Consider the following 18,019-nt stretch of genomic DNA (forward strand, 5'->3'; position numbering starts at 1 on the left):
ATCGGCCCGTAGCGCCCCCGGGTCTGTCCCCGGGGCGCCATGGCCCCAGCGAGGCCGGGCGCACCCGCGGGGCCCCGGGCGCGTCGGCTAGCGCGCCGCTGAGCAGGGTAAAGCTCGGAGAGGCCGGGGCCCCCCGGGGCACAGGAAGGGGCCGGCGCCATGGAGCCCCCGGCCGCCCCTTCGGAGAGGAGCCTGTCTCTGTCTCTGCCCGGGCCCCGGGAGGGCCAGGCCACCCTGAAGCCGCCCCCACAGCACCTGTGGCGGCAGCCGCGGACCCCTATCCGTATCCAGCAGCGCGGCTACTCTGACAGCGCGGAGCGCGCAGAGCCCGAGCGGCCGCCACACCGGCCCATAGAGCGCGCCGACGCCGTGGACACCGGCGACCGGCCCGGCCTGCGCACTTCTCGCATGTCCTGGCCCTCGTCCTTCCACGGTACCGGCACCGGCAGCGGCGGCGCGAGCGGAGGCAGCTGCAAGCGGTAAGACTCCGGGCGGCGGACGCGCGTGGAGCGGATAGGCGCGCAGAGAAGACGCCACTCGCCCCGCCGACCGCAGGGGGCGCTGTGCTGCGGGTGGAGTCTGAGTGACTAGCGGGGGTGTGTGTGGGGTGGGGGGGAGTTCCACTGTGGGGGCGTCCGGGACCCGACCCTGGTGGTGCCCTGTACCCGAATACCCTTCCTACTGAAGCTGATCCTGGGGTCGACTTGGGGGGCGCCATGCTGCATGTGGTAGTAACGACGCCTCGGTTCAGGGCTGCAGCTTTGGAGTCTGCACCCTTAGTTGGTGACGGTGCAGAACATGGCTAAGCTGGGTACTTGAAGGGACTTTCCTGGGGGCACTGAACTGGCAGCTAGATTCACTACGCTTGTGGATGATCTCGAGGGCACTGTAAGGGGCCGCTTCCTAGGATCCCAGTGTTTCCTCCAGGCTGAGGGACGCTGGCCATCCTGGGGAGTGGAGGACTGTGCGGGGGACATTCGGGGGACTCGCCCTGAAGCAGCTGGGGTCAGAAATCCAGAGGGGGTTTTGGGGGGAGCACTGTGTTGGGGGTCTGTGTGCCGGGTTGGAGCTTCCTCTCAGGACAGGAGTGTTAGGTTCAGTAGCTGCCCGGAGGGAGGAAAGAGTGCCCAGGGGGTGCACGATCCCGGCCCAGGGTAAGGGAGTCTCTGCCTCCCAGAGGGGACAGTGTTAGTGAGGGAGGTGTTGGGCTGACTCCAATGGTATCCTCACTGACCTGGGGTGGCTCCAGCTGGTGGGGTATGACTAGCTGGGTCTGCCTTCGCTCCATGCTCTGCCTGGGCTTCTGGGGCCCTGTGACTGTGACATAGGATTATGTGGGCTCTGGGGACAGTGATTATGGCAGTGGAACTGTGTGTGCTTCTGAGACAGTGATGGTGACACAGTGACGGTGTGCTTCCAGGACAGTGATTGTGACAGTGTGACTTGTGTACTTAAGAGTCACGGTAACTGTGACAGTATGACTGCGTGAGCTCCCAGGACCAGGATCGTGTGACTGTGTGCTTCTGGGACAGCGATTGTGACAATGACCGTGTGTGCTCTTGAGGCAGTGATTGTGTATGCGCTCCGGGGATGCAGCGATGGTGGCACTGTGATGTGTACATTCCGGGACAATGTGACTGTGTCAACAGGACTGTCTGTGCTCCCAGAGACATTGACTGAGACAGTGACATGCTCTCAGCTGCCTCTGTCCCCTGTGTCCAGGAGTCCTCTGACTTCCGGAGTGTGCTCCCTCTACCACCTGGTGTTCTCAGTTACTGTGCCTGCTCTAGTGGTGCTCGGGGTCTGACTGTGTGCTTTGGTGACATGTATGACCGATGGCTTCGACTGTGTGCTTTGTCTGACCCCCATGGGTGCCCCTCTGCTTGGGACGTCATTAAGACGGTCAAATCCCGGCCTCTTATGGCCGGAGTTCCCGAGGGAGGCCCCTCTGGGCTGTGACCCTGCAATTCTCGCTCTCTCTGGGGACTTCCAGCAGGCCCTACAGCCCCCCCCCCCTCCCAAACCACCCCCCATCCCCATTGGAGACATACCCAGACCCAGCACCCCTGCCCCCAGCAGGAAGCGAGTGTCATGGGCCCAGCACACACAGCCTGCTATTTCCCAAAGGGAACCAGAGAGAAGCTGAAAGAAAACAAAACTGGAATCAACAGGAAATGCCAAGACCAAGGGCTGTGTGCCAGACTGGCTCAGGTCACTGTCCTGAGAGACGAATGAAGGAGCACAGTGCAGGGGGGGCCCTATTCCCTTTTAAGGCCCCAGAGACTCCCCCTACCCTAGTCTCTGGGCTGCTGACTCTCTGGGGACAGTAGCTGAGTGGTAACAATCATCATTACCTTAGTGGCATCTAGCTTGTAATGGCTCACTCTTGGGCTCCATGCTGGGGACTTTCCTACACATCTCTTCCTCTCCAGTGCCTCATCAGGTATTCCTGCTGGACACACGGAGGCCCGGAGGGGCAAAGTCCCTTCTCCTTCTTGCCCAGGCTCACACAACCAGGAAATGGCAAAGCCCAGATCCCAACACCCATCTGTCTGATGCCTGGGGTCCTGGCACAACAAGTGTCTTGCCCTCTCTGAGCCTCAGTTTCCCTGTCTGTTAAGTAGGGCTTTGGCACTGCTCTGTGGGAGGGGGGTGTTTGAGAGTTCTGTGCGAATGGGGATGTGTGTAAAGGACCGCACACAGTGAGTGCTCCGTAGATAGTCGCTCAGGGACCTGCACGCAGGGGAGGAGGTGGGGCCTGGGTAGACCTTGCCCCTTCAGGGTGGGAAGGAAAAACAGGAACCTCAAGTACAGGTTTCTGTTTCTCTGTGGGCCTGTGTAGCCTGCAGTGGTTGTGGCCTTGGTGCCAGTGTCCTCCCCCCACCCCTGGGCGGAAGGAGAAAGGGGAAACTAAGAGGCCGCCAGTGGGAACCTGGCTCCTTAGCATTGGCTTTCTGCCAGCCTGTGTCTCCAGAAAGGGGGTTCCCTGAGTGCGCACAGGGCGTTCCAGTGCTACCCACGTTGCAGTTCATGCAGCCACCAAAAACGGGATCCAGACAGCCCTCCGGACTTGAGTCACAGGAACCCTCAGGGAGAGGGCACTGCCCCCCATCGGAGATGGCATCCACAACCCCCCTCCAGACCTGGGGATGCATGAGCCCGTGCTCCTGGCGCCCTGCGGGGCTGAGTCACGGCACCACCACGATCTGTCAAGAGGCAGATGGAGCTGGAGGAAGAGAAAGACTCTGTTGATGGTGGGGGCGGAGGGGGGGAAACTTGCCTGAATTGGGGGCGGGGCCAACAAACCGACCCCCCCCAGCCCCACCCCCGTGCCCTTCTGTACCCCCAAACTCTCCCCGCCGAGGGAGGGCGCTGCAGCGCCCCTGGGAGAGGTTGAAGCAGCTGGACTGGGGTCACCCTCTAGCCCGTGGCCTCTGTCTCCACTTGGGTCCTCCCCTGCCCTCATCTCTGGCTCTCCCTTATCCCTGGCGGTGGCCTGGGAGCGGGTCCCTCCTCGCGCCCCTCCCTCCGTGCGCCCTCTGCTGGATGATGAGAAAGGCACAGGCTGAGTGTGCTTTCCGAGTCCGGACCTGCCTGTGGGACTCCAGTCCCCGCGCAGAACAAAGTCGCCGCCGCCGCCACTACCGGGTGCCCCAGGTTATTATATCATGCTTATCGAGCGCCCCAGAGAGTGGGCGCCAGGCCGGCCGACCGACCGCAGGCTTCGGGTGAGGTCCTCGCCCTCCCCGGGCGGGACCAGGCGGCAATCCCCATCCAGCCGAGCGCGGTGGAGACGGCCGCCTGGCGGATGCAGAGGAATTTGGCGGAGAAGTTGAAGATGCGAAGTCTTCTCCGGGCTCACCTACGGGCTGGCCCAGGCCGGGGCCTCCAACCTGCGTGTTAACTCCCGGTGTCTTTGGCGCTCTATTCCTGCCGAGGAAACTGAGAGAAGTGACTTGGCCAAGGTCACACAGTGAGGAAGGGCAGACTTGGGGTTAAAAGACCCAGGACTCCTGGACTCCAGCTTGGTGGCTAAGAATCGGATTGTAGCCCTGCCCACTGACTCGCTGTGGGACGGGGGCCCATGATCATGCCTCCCTGCGCCTCAGTTTCTTCCTTACTAAGCCTTTGTGGATAAGATCTGCCGGTCCCCAGGGCTGTGGTAAGGCCGAGATGGCCGCCGTTGGGGCTGGGCAGCCAGGAGCTGGGCTTTTGAGAACTGGCTCCCAACATCTGCAGGGAAAAAGGGGGGCATCCTCTAAGTACAGTCCTGGGCCCTGGCTGCAAGGGCACCCCCTCTTTCACCAGCCACAGAATGACTGCGGGCTCTGAGTAGCAGGTAGGGCTTTGGGCCTGGGGGAACTGCAAACTGACCAGGTGAGGACAGAGTTTTGGGGGGCACTGAGCCCACTGTCTTCACTCCTGAGTAAGAGCTCGCCCTTGACTTGCTGTGTGACCCGAGGACAGGATTTCACCTGTCCGAGCCTCATTGTCCTCATGTGGCCATCCATTCCACAGACACTGACTGCACATCTTCAGGCAGTAGCAAAGAATGAAATAGACCCTGTCCCTGTTGTCCTGGAGTTCTCAGGCTAGTGGGTGAGGAAGAAATAACAAATAAAGGCCTATGATAGTTCCAGATGGTGCCACGTGGGACATGAAGAGAAGAGGGATCCTGGGGTCAGGGAAGGCCTGGCTGAAGAGGTCACATTTGAGCAGAGACCTAAATGGAGTGGCAGAGGAGGCTCGGTGAGCCTGAGGGAAGAAGGTGACAAGCAGAGGGAACAGGCAGTTCAAAGGTCCTGGGGTAGGAGCATGTCTGTTATGTTCTAGGAAAAGTAGAGAGGCAGGTGTGGCTGGGGTGAGCAAAGGGTGAGTGGAAGGAAATGAGGCAAGGAGGTGCCAGGGCAGCTCATGTAGGGCTTCACAGGCTATGGTCAAGGTTGGCTTTAGGGTTCAGTTTATCTCTGACTTGCTAGGAAGGGACAAAGCTCACTGAGCTGGAAACAGACTGAACCGTGAAGGGCCTGTGTAGCCTAGTGACTAAAATCCCAGTCTCTGGAGTCAGACAACAGGGTCCGGGTGACCCTGGCCGAGTCACTTCCCCTTCCCGTGCTTCAGGCTCCCCATCTCTGAAATGGGCCTGTTCAGAACGCTATTTCCAAAGTGTGGCCTGAGGAATCAGCAAAACAGTGCAGGAAAACCTGAGGGCAGGTGCCTAAGAATGCTCTTCCTTTCTGTTTGTGCCTGGACCAAGAGGTCTCAGTGGCCAGAGCAAGGGTCTTAGTGGGTTTAGAGCAGGAGTTTTCACCTGAGGGCAATTCTGGCCTCCAGGGGACATGTGGAAAATGGCTGGAGACATTTTAGTTTAATGACTGGAGAGAGGTGCTACAGGGCACTATCTGGTGCCCAATGTCAATAGTGCCAAGACTGGGACACCCTGCATTCCCAACGAGGTGATATTACCTCCAAGGGGGTGAAAGTCGGTTCTTGGGTGGGTATACATAAATCTTACATTTATGTACAAAGCCCAAATATACGCATAGGACATAAACAGATACACAGTACAGGCATACCTTGCTTTGTTACCGCACTTTTTGTTATTTTTTTAATGTTTTTTTATTTATTTTGAGACAGAGAGAGAGACAGAGCATGAGCAGGGAAGGGGCAGAGAGAGGGGAGACACAGAATCCGAAGCAGGCTCCAGGGTCTGAGCTGTCAGCACAGAGCCCGATGCGGGGCTCGAACCCACGGACTGTGAGATCATGACCCGAGCCGAAGTCGGACGCTTAACCGACTGAGCCACCCAGGCTCCCCTATAACTGCACTTTTTAAAGTTTATTTATTGAAGTTTATTTATTTTGAGAGAGAGAGAGAGAGAACATGCATGCAAGTGGGAGAGGGGTGGAGAGAGAGAGGGAGTGAGAGTGAGAATCCCATGCAGGGCTCGAACTCATGAACTGACGTGAACTCATGAACTCGAACTCGAACTCATGAACTGACCTGAGCCAAAGTCAGATGCTTACCTGACTGATCCACCCAGGTACCCCAGGTTATTCATTTTGAGAGAAAGAGAGAGAGAGGTTGGAGGAGGGGGCAGAGAGAGAGGGAGAGAATCCCAAGCAGGCTCTGCACTATCAGTGCACTGATAGTGCAGAGCCTGATGTGGGACTCGAACTCAGGAACTGCGAGATCATGACCTGAGCTGAAATCAAGAGTCAAACACTCAACCGACTGAGCCACCCAAGCTCCCCAGAGATGCTGCATTTTTTGCATGCAGTATCTCGTTTCTGTGTGTCCCATTTCGGTAGTTCTTGCAATGTTTCCAAACTTTTTCATCATTATTATTAGATTTATTCTGGTCCTCTGTGATCCATCTGCTGTTACTAGAGTAACCACTTGGGGGCGCCACGAACCGCACCCATAAGAGACCGCAGACTTCCTCGATGAAAGTCAGTGTGGGATCTGACTGCTCCCCCGACCAACTGTTGCCCAGTGTCTCCCTTTCCTTGGGCCTCCCTATTCCCTAAGACATAGCAATTTTGAAATTAGGTCAAAATTAGTCACCCTGATGGCCTTTCAGTTTTCAAGTGAAACAGTCACACCTATCTCTCACTTCAAATCAAAAGCCAGAACTGATGAAGCTTCGTGAGGAAGGAGTGTTGCAAGCTGACGTAGGCTGAAAGCTAGGCCCCTTGTACCAGACAGCGAGCCTCATTGTGAATGCAAACGACAAGTTCTTGGAGGAAGTTAAAGGTGCCACTCCAGCGAGCACAGGATTGATAAGAAAGAAAAACAACATTATTGCTGACTTGGGAGCAAGTTTTCGGGGTCAAGACAGAAGATCAAACTAGCCACAACATTCCCCTTAAGCCAAAGCCTCATCCAGAGCAAGGCCCTCACTCTCTTCCGTTCTGTGGAGGCTGAAAGAGGTGACAAAGCGGCAGAAGGCGAGTTTGAAGCTAGCAGAGGTTGGTTCATGAAGTTTAACGACATAAGCTGTCTCTAGAACATCAAAGACGGAGGTGAGGCCGCAAGGGCCGATGTAGAAGCTGCAGAAAGCCATCCAGAAAGATCTAGCTAAGCTGATCAATGGTGGCTACACTAAAGAACACATTTTCTCTTTTTTTTTTTTCAATATATTTTTTAAAATATTTATTGGTTTTTGAGAGAGAGACAGACAGCACACGCCAGGGAGGGGCAGACAGAGAGAGAGAGAGAGAGAGAGAGAGAGAGAGAGAGAGAGAGAGACAGGCTCCAGGCTCTGAGCTGTCAGCACAGAGCCTGACACGGGGCTCGAACTCTGATCGGGCAGATCATGACCTGAGCTGAAGTCAAATGCTTAACCGACTGAGCCATCCGGGCGCCCCCACAACACATTTTCAGTGTCGACAAAGCAGCCTTCTATCGGAAGATGCCATGTAGGACTTTCATAGCTAGAGAGGAGAAGTCAATGCCTGGCTTCAAAGTTTCAAAGGGCTCTCTTGTTAAAGGCAAATGGAGCTGGTGACTTTAAGTGAAAACCAGTGCTCATTTACCATTCTGAAAATCCTAGGGCCCTTAAGAATGATTCCAATGATTCTCTGTCTGTGCTCTGTAAATGGAACAACAAAGCCCAGATGGCAGCACATCTATTTACAACGTGGTTTTACTGAATAATTTAAACCCACTGTTGAGACCTACTGCTCAAAAAAAAAAAAAAAAAAAAAAAGTTTCCTTTCAAAATATTACTGCTCATTGACCATGCACCTGGCCAGCCATGAACTCTGATGGAGACGTACAATGAGATCAATGTTGTTTTCATGCCGGCTGAGGCAACATCCATTCTGCAGCCCACAGATTGAGGAGTAATTTTGACTTTCAAGTCTTCCTATTTAAGAAATCCATTTTGTAGAGCTATGGATGCCACAGAAAATGACTCCTCTGATAGATCTGGGCAAAATAAATTGAAAGCCTTCTGGAAAGGCTTGGCCATTCTAGATGCCACTATGAACATTCTGGTTCATGGGAAGAGGTCAGAATATCAGGTGCAGGAGCCTGAAAGAAGCTGATTCCAACCCTTGTGGATGACTGTGAGGGGTTCAAGACTTCAGTGGGGGGACGCCTGGGTGGCTCAGTCGGTTAAGCATCTGACTTCGGCTCAGGTCATGATCTCGCGGTCCATGGGTTTGAGCCCCGCGTCAGGCTCTGTGCTGATGGCTCGGAGCCTGGAGCCTGCTTCAGATTCTGTGTCTTTCTCTGCCCTGCCCCTGCTCGTGCTTTGTCTCTGTCTCTCAAGAATAAATAAATATTAAAAAAAAATTTTTTTTAAGAAGAAAAGACTTCAGTGGAGGAAGTCACTGCAGGTGTGGTGGGAATCAGAAATGGAGCCTGAGGATAGGATTGCCTCACTGCAATCTCATGATCCAACTTGAACGGAAGAGGAGTCGCTTCTTATTGGATGAGCAAAGAATGTGGTTTCTTGAGATGGCATCTACTCCTAGGGAAGATGCTGTGAAGGTTGTTGCAATGACCAGGTTTTAGAATACTATGTAAAGTTTGTTGATAAAACAGCAGCAGGGTTTGAGAGGATTGACTTCCATTTTGAAAAAAGTTCTAGGGGCTCCTGGGTGGCTCAGTCAGTTAAGTGACCAGGTCTTGATGTTGGCTCAGGTCATGATCTTAACGTTTCGTGAGTTCGAGCCCTGCATCGGGCTCCATGCTGACACTGCAGAGCCTGTTTGGGATTCTCTCTCTCCCTCTCTGCCCCTTTTAGCCCCTCTCTCTCTCAAAATAAATAAATAAAGTTAAAAAAAAAAAAAAAGAAAGAAAGTCATTCTACAGTGGGTAAAGCGCAGCATCACGTGATCCAGAGAACTGACTCCTAAAAAGAAGACTCGATCAATGTGGCAACTTCATTGTTTCCTTATTTTAAGAAATTACCACAACCATCCTGATCTGTCAGCAGCCATCAACATCAAGGCAAGACCCTGCACCAGCAAAAGGATGTACTCGCTGAAAGCTGGGATGATGGTTAGCGTTTTTTAGCAACAAAGTATTTTTCAATTAGGGTACGTACATTTTTTTGTAGACGTAACGCACACCTAGTAGACTACAGTGTAGTATAAACATAACTTTTACACGCACTGGGAAACCACACAATTCATTTGGCTTGCTTTATTGTGATGTTCACTTTATTGCAATGGTCTGGAACCGAACCCACAATATCTCTTGAGTTATGCCTGTGTATCGGTGGCTTTAATATTTCATAGAGAAGGCAGTTTAGGAGTTGGGACTGTCTAGGCTATTCCTTGGGGGCAGGGGGCAATAATGAAATAAAGGGTGGCAAACACTGGTCTCGAGCCTGGCTCAGACGCTCATTGGTTGTGTGACCTCGAGCAGGTTGTTTCTCGCCAAGACTCAGTTTTCCCATCTGTAAAATAGGGACAACAATATATCACTTCGCAGGTATTTAATGAGGATTAAATAAGATCATAGCTAGAGGTACTAAATGCCCAGGAGGCATTCTGAAGATTAGCTGCTATCGTCGTCATCATCATCATCATCATCATCTGTATCCTCTTTTTTTTTTTTTTTTAATCTTTTAATGTTTATTTATTTTGGAGAGAGACAGAATGTGAGCGGGGGAGGGGCAGAGAGAGGAGGAGACACAGACTCCGAAGCTGGATCCAGGCTCCGAGCTGTCAGCACAACCCAAGGCGGGGCTCGAACTCACGAACTGCGAGATCGTGACCAGAGGCAAAGCCGGATGCTCAACCGACTGAGCCACCCAGGCGCCCCCATATCCTCTTTTTTTTTAATAAGAATTTATTTTTTTTAAACGCTTATTATTTTGCGAATGTGAGAGGCAGAGCGTGAACGGGGGAGGGGCGGAGAGAGAGGGAGACACAGAATCCGAAGCAGGCTCCAGGCTCTGAGCTGTCAGCACAGAGCCCAACACGGGGCTCGAACCCACAAATCAAGAGATCATGACCTGAGCCAAAGTCGGGCGCTCAACCAACTGAGCCACCCAGGCACCCCTGTATCATCTTGCTAGTACGGTGGCTTGTGCATTATAAGCTCTCTGTAAATGTTTTGTCAGATAATCATAGCTGACATTCAGTGAGTGTGTTTACTATGTCCAAACACTTTTCTGAGGCTTTTTTTTTTTTTTAATTGTCCATCCATGAGATGCATAGTATTATTATGCCAATTTACAGTTGGGAAAACTGAGGCTCAGTGAAATGAAGTGGCTGGCCCAAAGTCAAATGACTAAGTGCCAGAGGCCAGACTCAAGCCTAGGTCAGCCAGTTCTGGGGCCCATGACAACAGAGCCAAAAGGTAGAGAGAGAAAGGTATTCATAGAGGTATGGCCCTAAAATAGAGATTCGTTCTGTTTTTCTTTCCCACTTCCCTAACCCCAAAGGGCCGCAGACAGGTTGGGGGAGTCTCTGGAATTATAACCAGCTGGCTAACTTTGTTCAAGAATCTTCACTTCAGTCTCCATTTCCTCATTTGTGAAAGGGGCGAACATGTGCCCAACAGAGTCACAGTGGTTGGGCAGGCAGAGCCACCGAAGGGACTCCAGAAAGTTCCTATCTGTTTGTGCTGCTCTGCCGAGGGGAGGTTCGGCTTCTTGGGGCACCTCGTGAGCTGTGGAGGGCCCCAGTTCTAAGGGGCCTCAGAGATCCGAAGGGGTGGGAGGACGGGGGGGGGGGCGGGGCAGATCTTAGGAGCCTCTAGGGGCTTGTAAACTCACTCAGCTTCTGTGTCTCAGAAGCTGTGGGGGGCATTCTGGAGGTGTCCCCAAGGATTGTGGGTTTATCTTGGTTTGGGGAGATAGCCTAGGGATATAGGACTGTCTTAGGAACTATGGAGGGATCTGGTTGTGGCCCTGGGGTCTATGGATTTTGATGGCAGCTACATGGTTATATGGGAGCACTCTTTGAGTCTGAAGACACCCCTGAGGTTATTTTGGTGTCTCTGAACTTGTGGGGGCATCTCCGGGATGCTGCCGAGCCACTCAGGGATTGAGGGGGACATCCGAGAGACTGTGGAAGCCATCTTAGGGTCTGTGAGGGACCCCAGAATTTGGGGGGCCCTCATGCAGACTGTGGGAATGCTCGGTGGCTGTGGGAAATTCTAGGGGTACTCTGGGGGCCTCTGCATGACTCAGGGATGGTGGGGGTGCTCTAAGAGATTTTGGAGACTTCTGAGGAAACCTGGTGATGGTCCTGGGATCTGAAGGAGTTTCATTTGTGGGTGTGTTCTGAGATTCTTAGGGTGCCCCTGGAGTTTGTGGGGATATATCAGTAACAATGAGGACATCAGTAAGGGACATTTGGGAAGCTATGGGATTGTCCCAGGGTGTATGGGGCCTCTCAGCGCATCTCTGGCTTTTGGGGGGGAACTCAGGGATTTGGGGGTACCTCTGGATTGTGTGAGGACAACTCAGGGATGGTTGGGACATTCTCTGGAATTTTGGGGACATCTGAAAGACCTTGGGGATGCCCCTGAGGTTAGTGAGGGCCACAGCGGTTTGTGAGAACACTCCAGGGATTTGCGGGGGGGGGGGCACCCCCGATGTTTGTAGAGGCGCTTCCGGCGACTGTAAGCACCTTAAGGGGACTGCGGGGAGGGCCCTGCGGTCTGAGGGGTGTCCCTCGGCAGCCGTGTGGGCGCCCCAGGCCCGCCCCGCCCCAGGGGCGGCCCCAGAGCGAAGCCGGAAGGGCCGAGGCGGCCAGGCGGGGTGGGGCCCGTGGGCCCCAGGGCTGGGCCGCCGGCCTGCGTGGGCTGCCCGGGGCAGGCGGGCGGCGCTGCTCCCCAGCGCCCGCTGAGGCGGGGCTGCCCCGCGCCCCCTGTGGTTATGGCGCGGCCGCAAGGCCTGGGCCGCATCCCCGAGCTGCAGCTGGCGGCCTTCCCGGCGGTGGCGGCGGCCGAGGACGAGGCGTTCCTGCCTGAGCCCCCGGCCCCGCGCGCACCCCGCCGCCCGCGTTCGCCGCCCTCGTCGCCCGTCTTCTTTGCCAACCCGTCCCCAACTTTCCGCCGGCGTCTTCGGCTTCTCCGCAGCCATCAGGATTTTGGCCGCCAGGCGTGGGCTGGGTAAGTGCGCGCCAGCGGCGGTGGGTTCGAATCTCCCTTGGCCACCCGGCAGGCCAGGTCTGGGGTTCCTAGCGGGCTCTCCGCAGTCTAACTTCCCCTCGTCCGTCCCAGGACAGCGATAAAAATCATCCCTGCCCTCCAGGGTTGCCGTGGAGACATCTGATAGGGCATGCAGTTCTCAATAAACGTGAAGTTCCTCCCACTACCTTGGCGGACCTCAGTCTGCAGTCAGGCTTTGGACGAGTGAGGCCAACCTGCCATCCAACCGCGATCTGGGGACACGTGTTCGATTCTGCTAAGCCTCAGTGTAAAGGCCTGTGAAATGGGGCCAGCGCTGCCATCTGGGGGTTGCCTTGCCAGGAGGCTCGGCGATGTTACCGGGTGCACCGGGCACAGAGGGCAAATGCACTTTCTCTTCCTGGCCAGACTCGGGGTGGGATGCGGGGGGCTAGAAGCTGGCGGGCGGGGAGCCCGGAGACACATCCGGTCTGGCTTCCCAGTGTCCGTTTAGCTTGGAAACCGAGGTTGACAGCCCAGAGGTGGGCACGGGCTGGCTCTGGGGGCTGTTCCAGAGCCAGGAGAGGGTCCTCCTGGTTACCCCCTTGCCTCCCTACTCTCCGCATGCACTTGTTTGGGACCTGAGGTCCGAGACCTAGTGGGAGAGGACACCGCCCGGACAGGCTCAGCGTCTGGACCCAGGGAAGAGATTGGCGAGGGGAGAGGAGAGGAGGAGGGGTCGGGAGCCCAGCGTGGAGCCGCGGAGGGTGTGTGTGTTGGGGGGAAGAAATCAGTGCCTCTCCCCGGGTTTCTCTCTGTGTCCCTGTCTCCACTTCTGTCTTTCCTGTTTCTGTTCCTCCCCCCTCCCCGCATCCGTCATCCCTCCCCTGGGTTTTTGTCACCGGACCCCGCACTCCGCCGCCGGCGCGGGCGAGTCTCTTTCCCCCTGGGGCGCGCTGCGTTCAGAGGGCTCCAGCGGGCCCAGCTCGACGTCATTCGGGAGGGAGGCGGGGCCAGGGACAAGGCGTGGCGGGGGTTGGGGGGGGGGGGCCGGGGCCCGAGCCCAGGAATCCGGAGCCTGCCCCCCCTCCACCGCAGGCCCGGGGGGAGGGGGGCAAGTGGGAAGTGTGCACAGAGTTCCACAGGAGAAGGCAGGAGCGGAGCCCTCCCAGGCGCTGGGGACCCGGAGACACCCGATCGCCCGGGGCCCGTCCCTGGGGGGGTCACCGGGAGGGCGGGTGTGGAGGCGGTGCCGCTGGTGGCCACAGACACCTCGGGCCTGTGAACAGTGAACGCCACACCACCGTGCCGCTGTCCTCATGCTCGCCTCGACAGCGTTTGGCACCCATGCGCTCGGGTACAGCGCCTCGGGCAAGGCCCCGGCCCCCTGACCTGACACTGCCCCCCGCGGGCCCTGAGTCCCTGGCCCACTTCTCCTTCAGCGACGAGGACACCTGTTGGCACCCTCCAGGCAGACCTGTCAGGTGGGTGGCCTGAGGCCAATTCCCTCCTTTGCCACTGAGGGCTCTGGCTGGGGGGGGCGGGGGGGCGCGGGGGCCCGGGTAGAGGGTGCCCAGTGGGCCTTGGGGAGTCCCCAAAGTGGCTTCCAGGGTCTGCCTGCAGCCCCACCCCCTTCTCCAGCCCCCAAATTCTTAGTGCTGCTGTCGGCTTCCTGCAGGTGATAGCCCTCAAAAGGAGTGCTAGGTCCTGCCCCCTTCCTATTTGAGATGGGATCCCTTCACCCTCTTTGTGCCCCTAAACCTGGGTCTCTGGCACTCATGCTGGTACCAACTATGGGTGTCCAGCGTCACCTGGGCTCCACTCCCAGGCCACCGGCCTGGAGCCAGGTCCCTCTGGCCCTGCTCTGCTCAGTGCCTCCAGTCTTACCCACCCCCTCCTTGCTGGGGCTGCCAGGCTGAAAACCAAGCTGGGGTGGGGGAGGGGGGCAGCTCCTGCTGGAACTCCTGGGGGTTATTTAGAATCAACTGGACAGTGCTGGAGCAGAGAAAATTCTCAGGGTACGCCCGCCTCGTTCTCGCTCCCCTCTACCAAATCTTCAGAAGACACAAACACAGACGCACCCACCCACCCACACACAGGGTAATCGGGGGTCTGTGTTTACTGTGCAAGGCGTGGGTCTCTGAGGCGGTGGGGACACAAAGAGAATCTCACAGTTGACCCATGGGGGCCACAGAAACCCTGGCTTCGCACAGTCAGTCTCGCGTTACAGGAACGCACTCTCCCCGCAGCACACACGCAGGCCTGGTTCCCACCTGCACACAGCCACACGCGGGAGCACACACTCAGGAGGCAGGGACAGTCGTGGCACATGTGTGGCACACAGGTACACTCTTACAAGGTCACACAAACTCCTAGACACACACACAGATCTGGGCAGGCACCGTGGACACTCGGACCCCACGGACACACCCGGACGTACAAATCCACGCAGAGATCTATACACACACAGGTGCCCTGAGCACACATACACCCTGACCCACACATGCACAGACCCTCTGTGCACACCCGGCCCTACAAACGGCCATGTCACCTGGCACCACGCGCCTGCCCTCAACCTCCGTATGACCTTCACAAAGCAAATGCCAGGCCTTTCCATAAAGGCTGCCTGGCGCCTCCTACGAGGGAGTCAGGTGCAGTGGGGCAGGGAGCCCGGGGAGGCGCCAGGCCTGCCCGGGGAGATCGACGGACACGGGCTGATTGAGCGTCCGGGTTTGTAGCCTGGCGGCTCAGGTTTAAGTCCTTCTAGTACTAGTCAAGTGGTTCTTTCCCGTCTGCACCTCAGTTTACTTCTCTTGGAAATGGAGCATCGGTACACGTCCAGGCAGAGCACAGCGCCTAGCACATGGCACTTAATGGCAGTTGGCTGCTTTTGTTGTTGTTATGATTTTTACCAACTGGGACCGGTCTCCATTCCCTGCCATCCCCCTCCCAGCTTGTTGTTGCCCATTGGCCCCTGCAGCGGAAACTCTCTGAAGCCTTGGTCTGCCCCTGGGCTGCACAGTCCTCCGGAGGCCCAATGTGATGCAGGCCTCGGGGCCCCGGAGGGGTGGAGGCAAGTGGCAAGTCCAACCGGAGAAGGCCACCAAGTGGTCAGAAAGGCAGGTTATCTCCCTTATGATGGAGTGTCTGGGCATGTGGCTGTGATGTCAAGGCCTGTTGGCTACCCTCGACTCCGCTTAATGGCCTAGGGTCCTGCCGGGACATGATTGGAGCAGCCTCCAGCCTGACTTTGGGCCACCCTGAGCAGTGTCAGACAAGGGAAGGGTGACTCCACATAGCACCGGCGTGCCATCCTGGAGGGTAGGTGAGACCCCACGCCCACATACACCCACCCTCAGCCTGCAGTTCAACAGGCCCGATGCCCTCCCCTCTGCCCTTCCGAAGCCCGGGGGACATCAGCTCCTGGAAGCACAAACAGCAGGGCCCCAGGGAGGCTCTTCCCATCGTGGCCTCTGGGCTCCTGCTTACGTGAGCGGAGCCCCTGGGGCTACAGTATCTGATGCCGGTCGGGCCCACTCTGGGACTTGGGTCTCACCTTCCCTAAACTGTCTTCAGTGTCTGGGGCCAGGGTAGGGTCCTCAGTACGTAAGTATGTTCCTGTCTCCTCCCCCGTGGGACTCAGTAGAGCCAAAAAATCCAGGCTGTGCCCGGGGAGACAGGACGTGGTTCTCAGGCAGCGAGGCCACCAACCCCTTACCACCCTCTGTGCCCCACTCTCCCCTGTTGCGCTGGGATGTGAACACAACTCACAGAGGTGGTGGGGGACACAACTGTGTTCGGGTGTATAAAGCACTCTGACAATGCCAGGCACACGGCCAATATTCAGGAAGCATCTTGTTAATATTGCTATATACCTAAAAGGATCTAACCTAGTACCTGGTACACAGCAGGTGCTCAGTAAGTGAGCATTACCATCAAAGGCCCAAGTTCATGGTCTAAGAATTTTCCATCTTAAGGTTTTTTTTTTTTTAATTTACTTTTTAAAAATGAACATATAGTAAAATTCACCTTTTTTTAAAATTTTTTAATAAACGTTTGTGAGAGGGAGAGAGCACAAGTGGGGGAGGGGCAGAGAGAGAGAGAGAGAGAGAGAGAGAGAGAGAGAATCTGAAGCAGGCTCCAGGCTCTAAGCTGTCAGTGCAGAGCCCAATGCCGGGCCCGGACCCACCATGAACCGTGAGATCGTGACCTGAGCCGAAGTCGGTTGCTCAACCGACTGAGCCACCCAGGCGCCCCAAATTCACTCCTTTTGTCTACATCGTATGAGTGTCTTTTATTGTAGTAAAATCTACATAACATAAACTTATCCACTTGACCATTTCTTGAGTGTGCATTTCAGTGTCATTAAGTATACTGACATTGTCGTGCAACTGTCACCACCACCCATCTCCAGAACGTCACCACCTTCCCAAACCGCCGCTCTATACCTAGTAAGGTAAGGAAAGGACGCTGGAGTTGTTTCCAGCTCTTGGCTCTTTTGAATGACGCTGCTCTGAACACTGGCGTACAAATATCTGCTTGAGTCCTGCTTTTGATTCTTAGTGTTTAGTATTTCAATTCTGCGTGTGTACCCAGAAGTAGAATTCCTGGATCACACGGTAATTCTATACTTAAGTTTTTAAGGACCGTCTTCTATAGTAACTGCACCATTTCACGTTCCCACCTGCAATACAAGTATTGCCGTTTCTCCACATCCTCACCAACACTGGTTATTTTACCCTTGTTTTTTCACGATTTTACTCTTTTTAAGTTTTAGTTATTTTGACAGAGAGAGAGAGAGAGAGCATACGAATAGGGGAGGAGGGGGAGAGAGGGAAGGAAGGAGAGAGAGAGCGAGAATCCCGACGTGGGACTCTAACCCACGAACCATGAGATCATGACCTGAGCTGAGGCTGGATGCCCAACCGACTGGGCCACGCAGGTGCCCCGAAGTTTGTTTTTATTTTTTTTTAATTTATTTTTTTTAAATTTTTTTTTTTAACGTTTATTTATTTTTGAGACAGAGAGAGACAGAGCATGAACAGGGGAGGGTCAGAGAGAGAGGGAGACACAGAATCGGAAACAGGCTCCAGGCTCTGAGCCATCAGCCCAGAGCCCGACACAGGGCTCGAACTCACGGACTGTGAGCTCATGACCTGAGCCGAAGTCGGACGCTTAACCGACTGAGCCACCCAGGCGCCCCCCAAAGTGTGTTTTTTTAAATTTATTTATTTAAAAAAAATTTTTTTTTCAACGTTTATTTATTTTTGGGACAGAGAGAGACAGAGCATGAACAGGGGAGGGGCAGAGAGAGAGGGAGACACAGAATTGGAAACAGGCTCCAGGCTCTGAGCCATCAGCCCAGAGCCTGACGCGGGGCTCGAACTCACGGACCGCGAGATCGTGACCTGGCTGAAGTCGGACGCTTAACCGACTGCGCCACCCAGGCGCCCCTCCGAAGTTTGTTTTTAAAAGAAGTTTGAATTTGTGACTGTTAAAAATGTCTGATTTCTCTCCTAAAATCGGAATACCTGGTTGTTGGGGGTCCCCCAGCACCACTCTGCTCTGGGTGTCAGCTGCCTGGCCCCTGCGAACATTTGCTGTGATGGTAGGAATGTGCTCGAATGGGGGCCGAGTAGGCAGGGGGCGGCAGCTCACGTTTCCGTCTGAGGAGTCACGAGACTTGGGACTGAATTCTGGCCCCACCACGCTCTCGCTACGTGACCTAGAGCTAATTATTCTCCTCTCTGACCTTAGTTTCTTCATCTGTAAAATGGAGTCAACGAAGTCCCTCCCCGTACTCCTACCCCAGGACTGGCCCAGAGAAAAAGGTTAATAGATCCATAGATGCTGGTTTCACTGTGCTACTCTAGGGGATTTCAGACTTTCTTTTTCTTTCTTTCTTTCTTTCTTTCTTTCTTTCTTTCTTTCTTTCTTTCTT

General features: G+C 55.3%; 1 protein-coding gene across 4 annotated transcripts in view; it reads left to right on the forward strand.

The window, feature by feature from the left end:
* PDE4A (phosphodiesterase 4A) overlaps positions 1-18,019 on the forward strand; it is a 43,328-nt gene that overhangs the window by 8,843 nt on the left and 16,466 nt on the right. The window contains exon 1 of one of the 4 annotated variants that reach the window (XM_040449863.1): positions 50-479. The exons of 1 other annotated variant lie outside the window; for it this stretch is intronic. In XM_040449863.1, coding sequence (XP_040305797.1) covers positions 160-479 — 320 coding nt within the window. In that variant the 5' untranslated portion in view covers positions 50-159. Of the gene's footprint in view, positions 1-49; positions 480-11,764; positions 12,082-13,219; positions 13,563-18,019 lie in introns of those variants that run through there. 2 more of the 4 variants (XM_040449865.1, XM_040449866.1) reach the window with 2 other exon arrangements.

This window comes from Herpailurus yagouaroundi, unplaced genomic scaffold (assembly GCF_014898765.1).
Source record: "Herpailurus yagouaroundi ecotype Mexico unplaced genomic scaffold, PumYag 200, whole genome shotgun sequence".
NCBI lineage: Eukaryota > Metazoa > Chordata > Mammalia > Carnivora > Felidae > Herpailurus > Herpailurus yagouaroundi.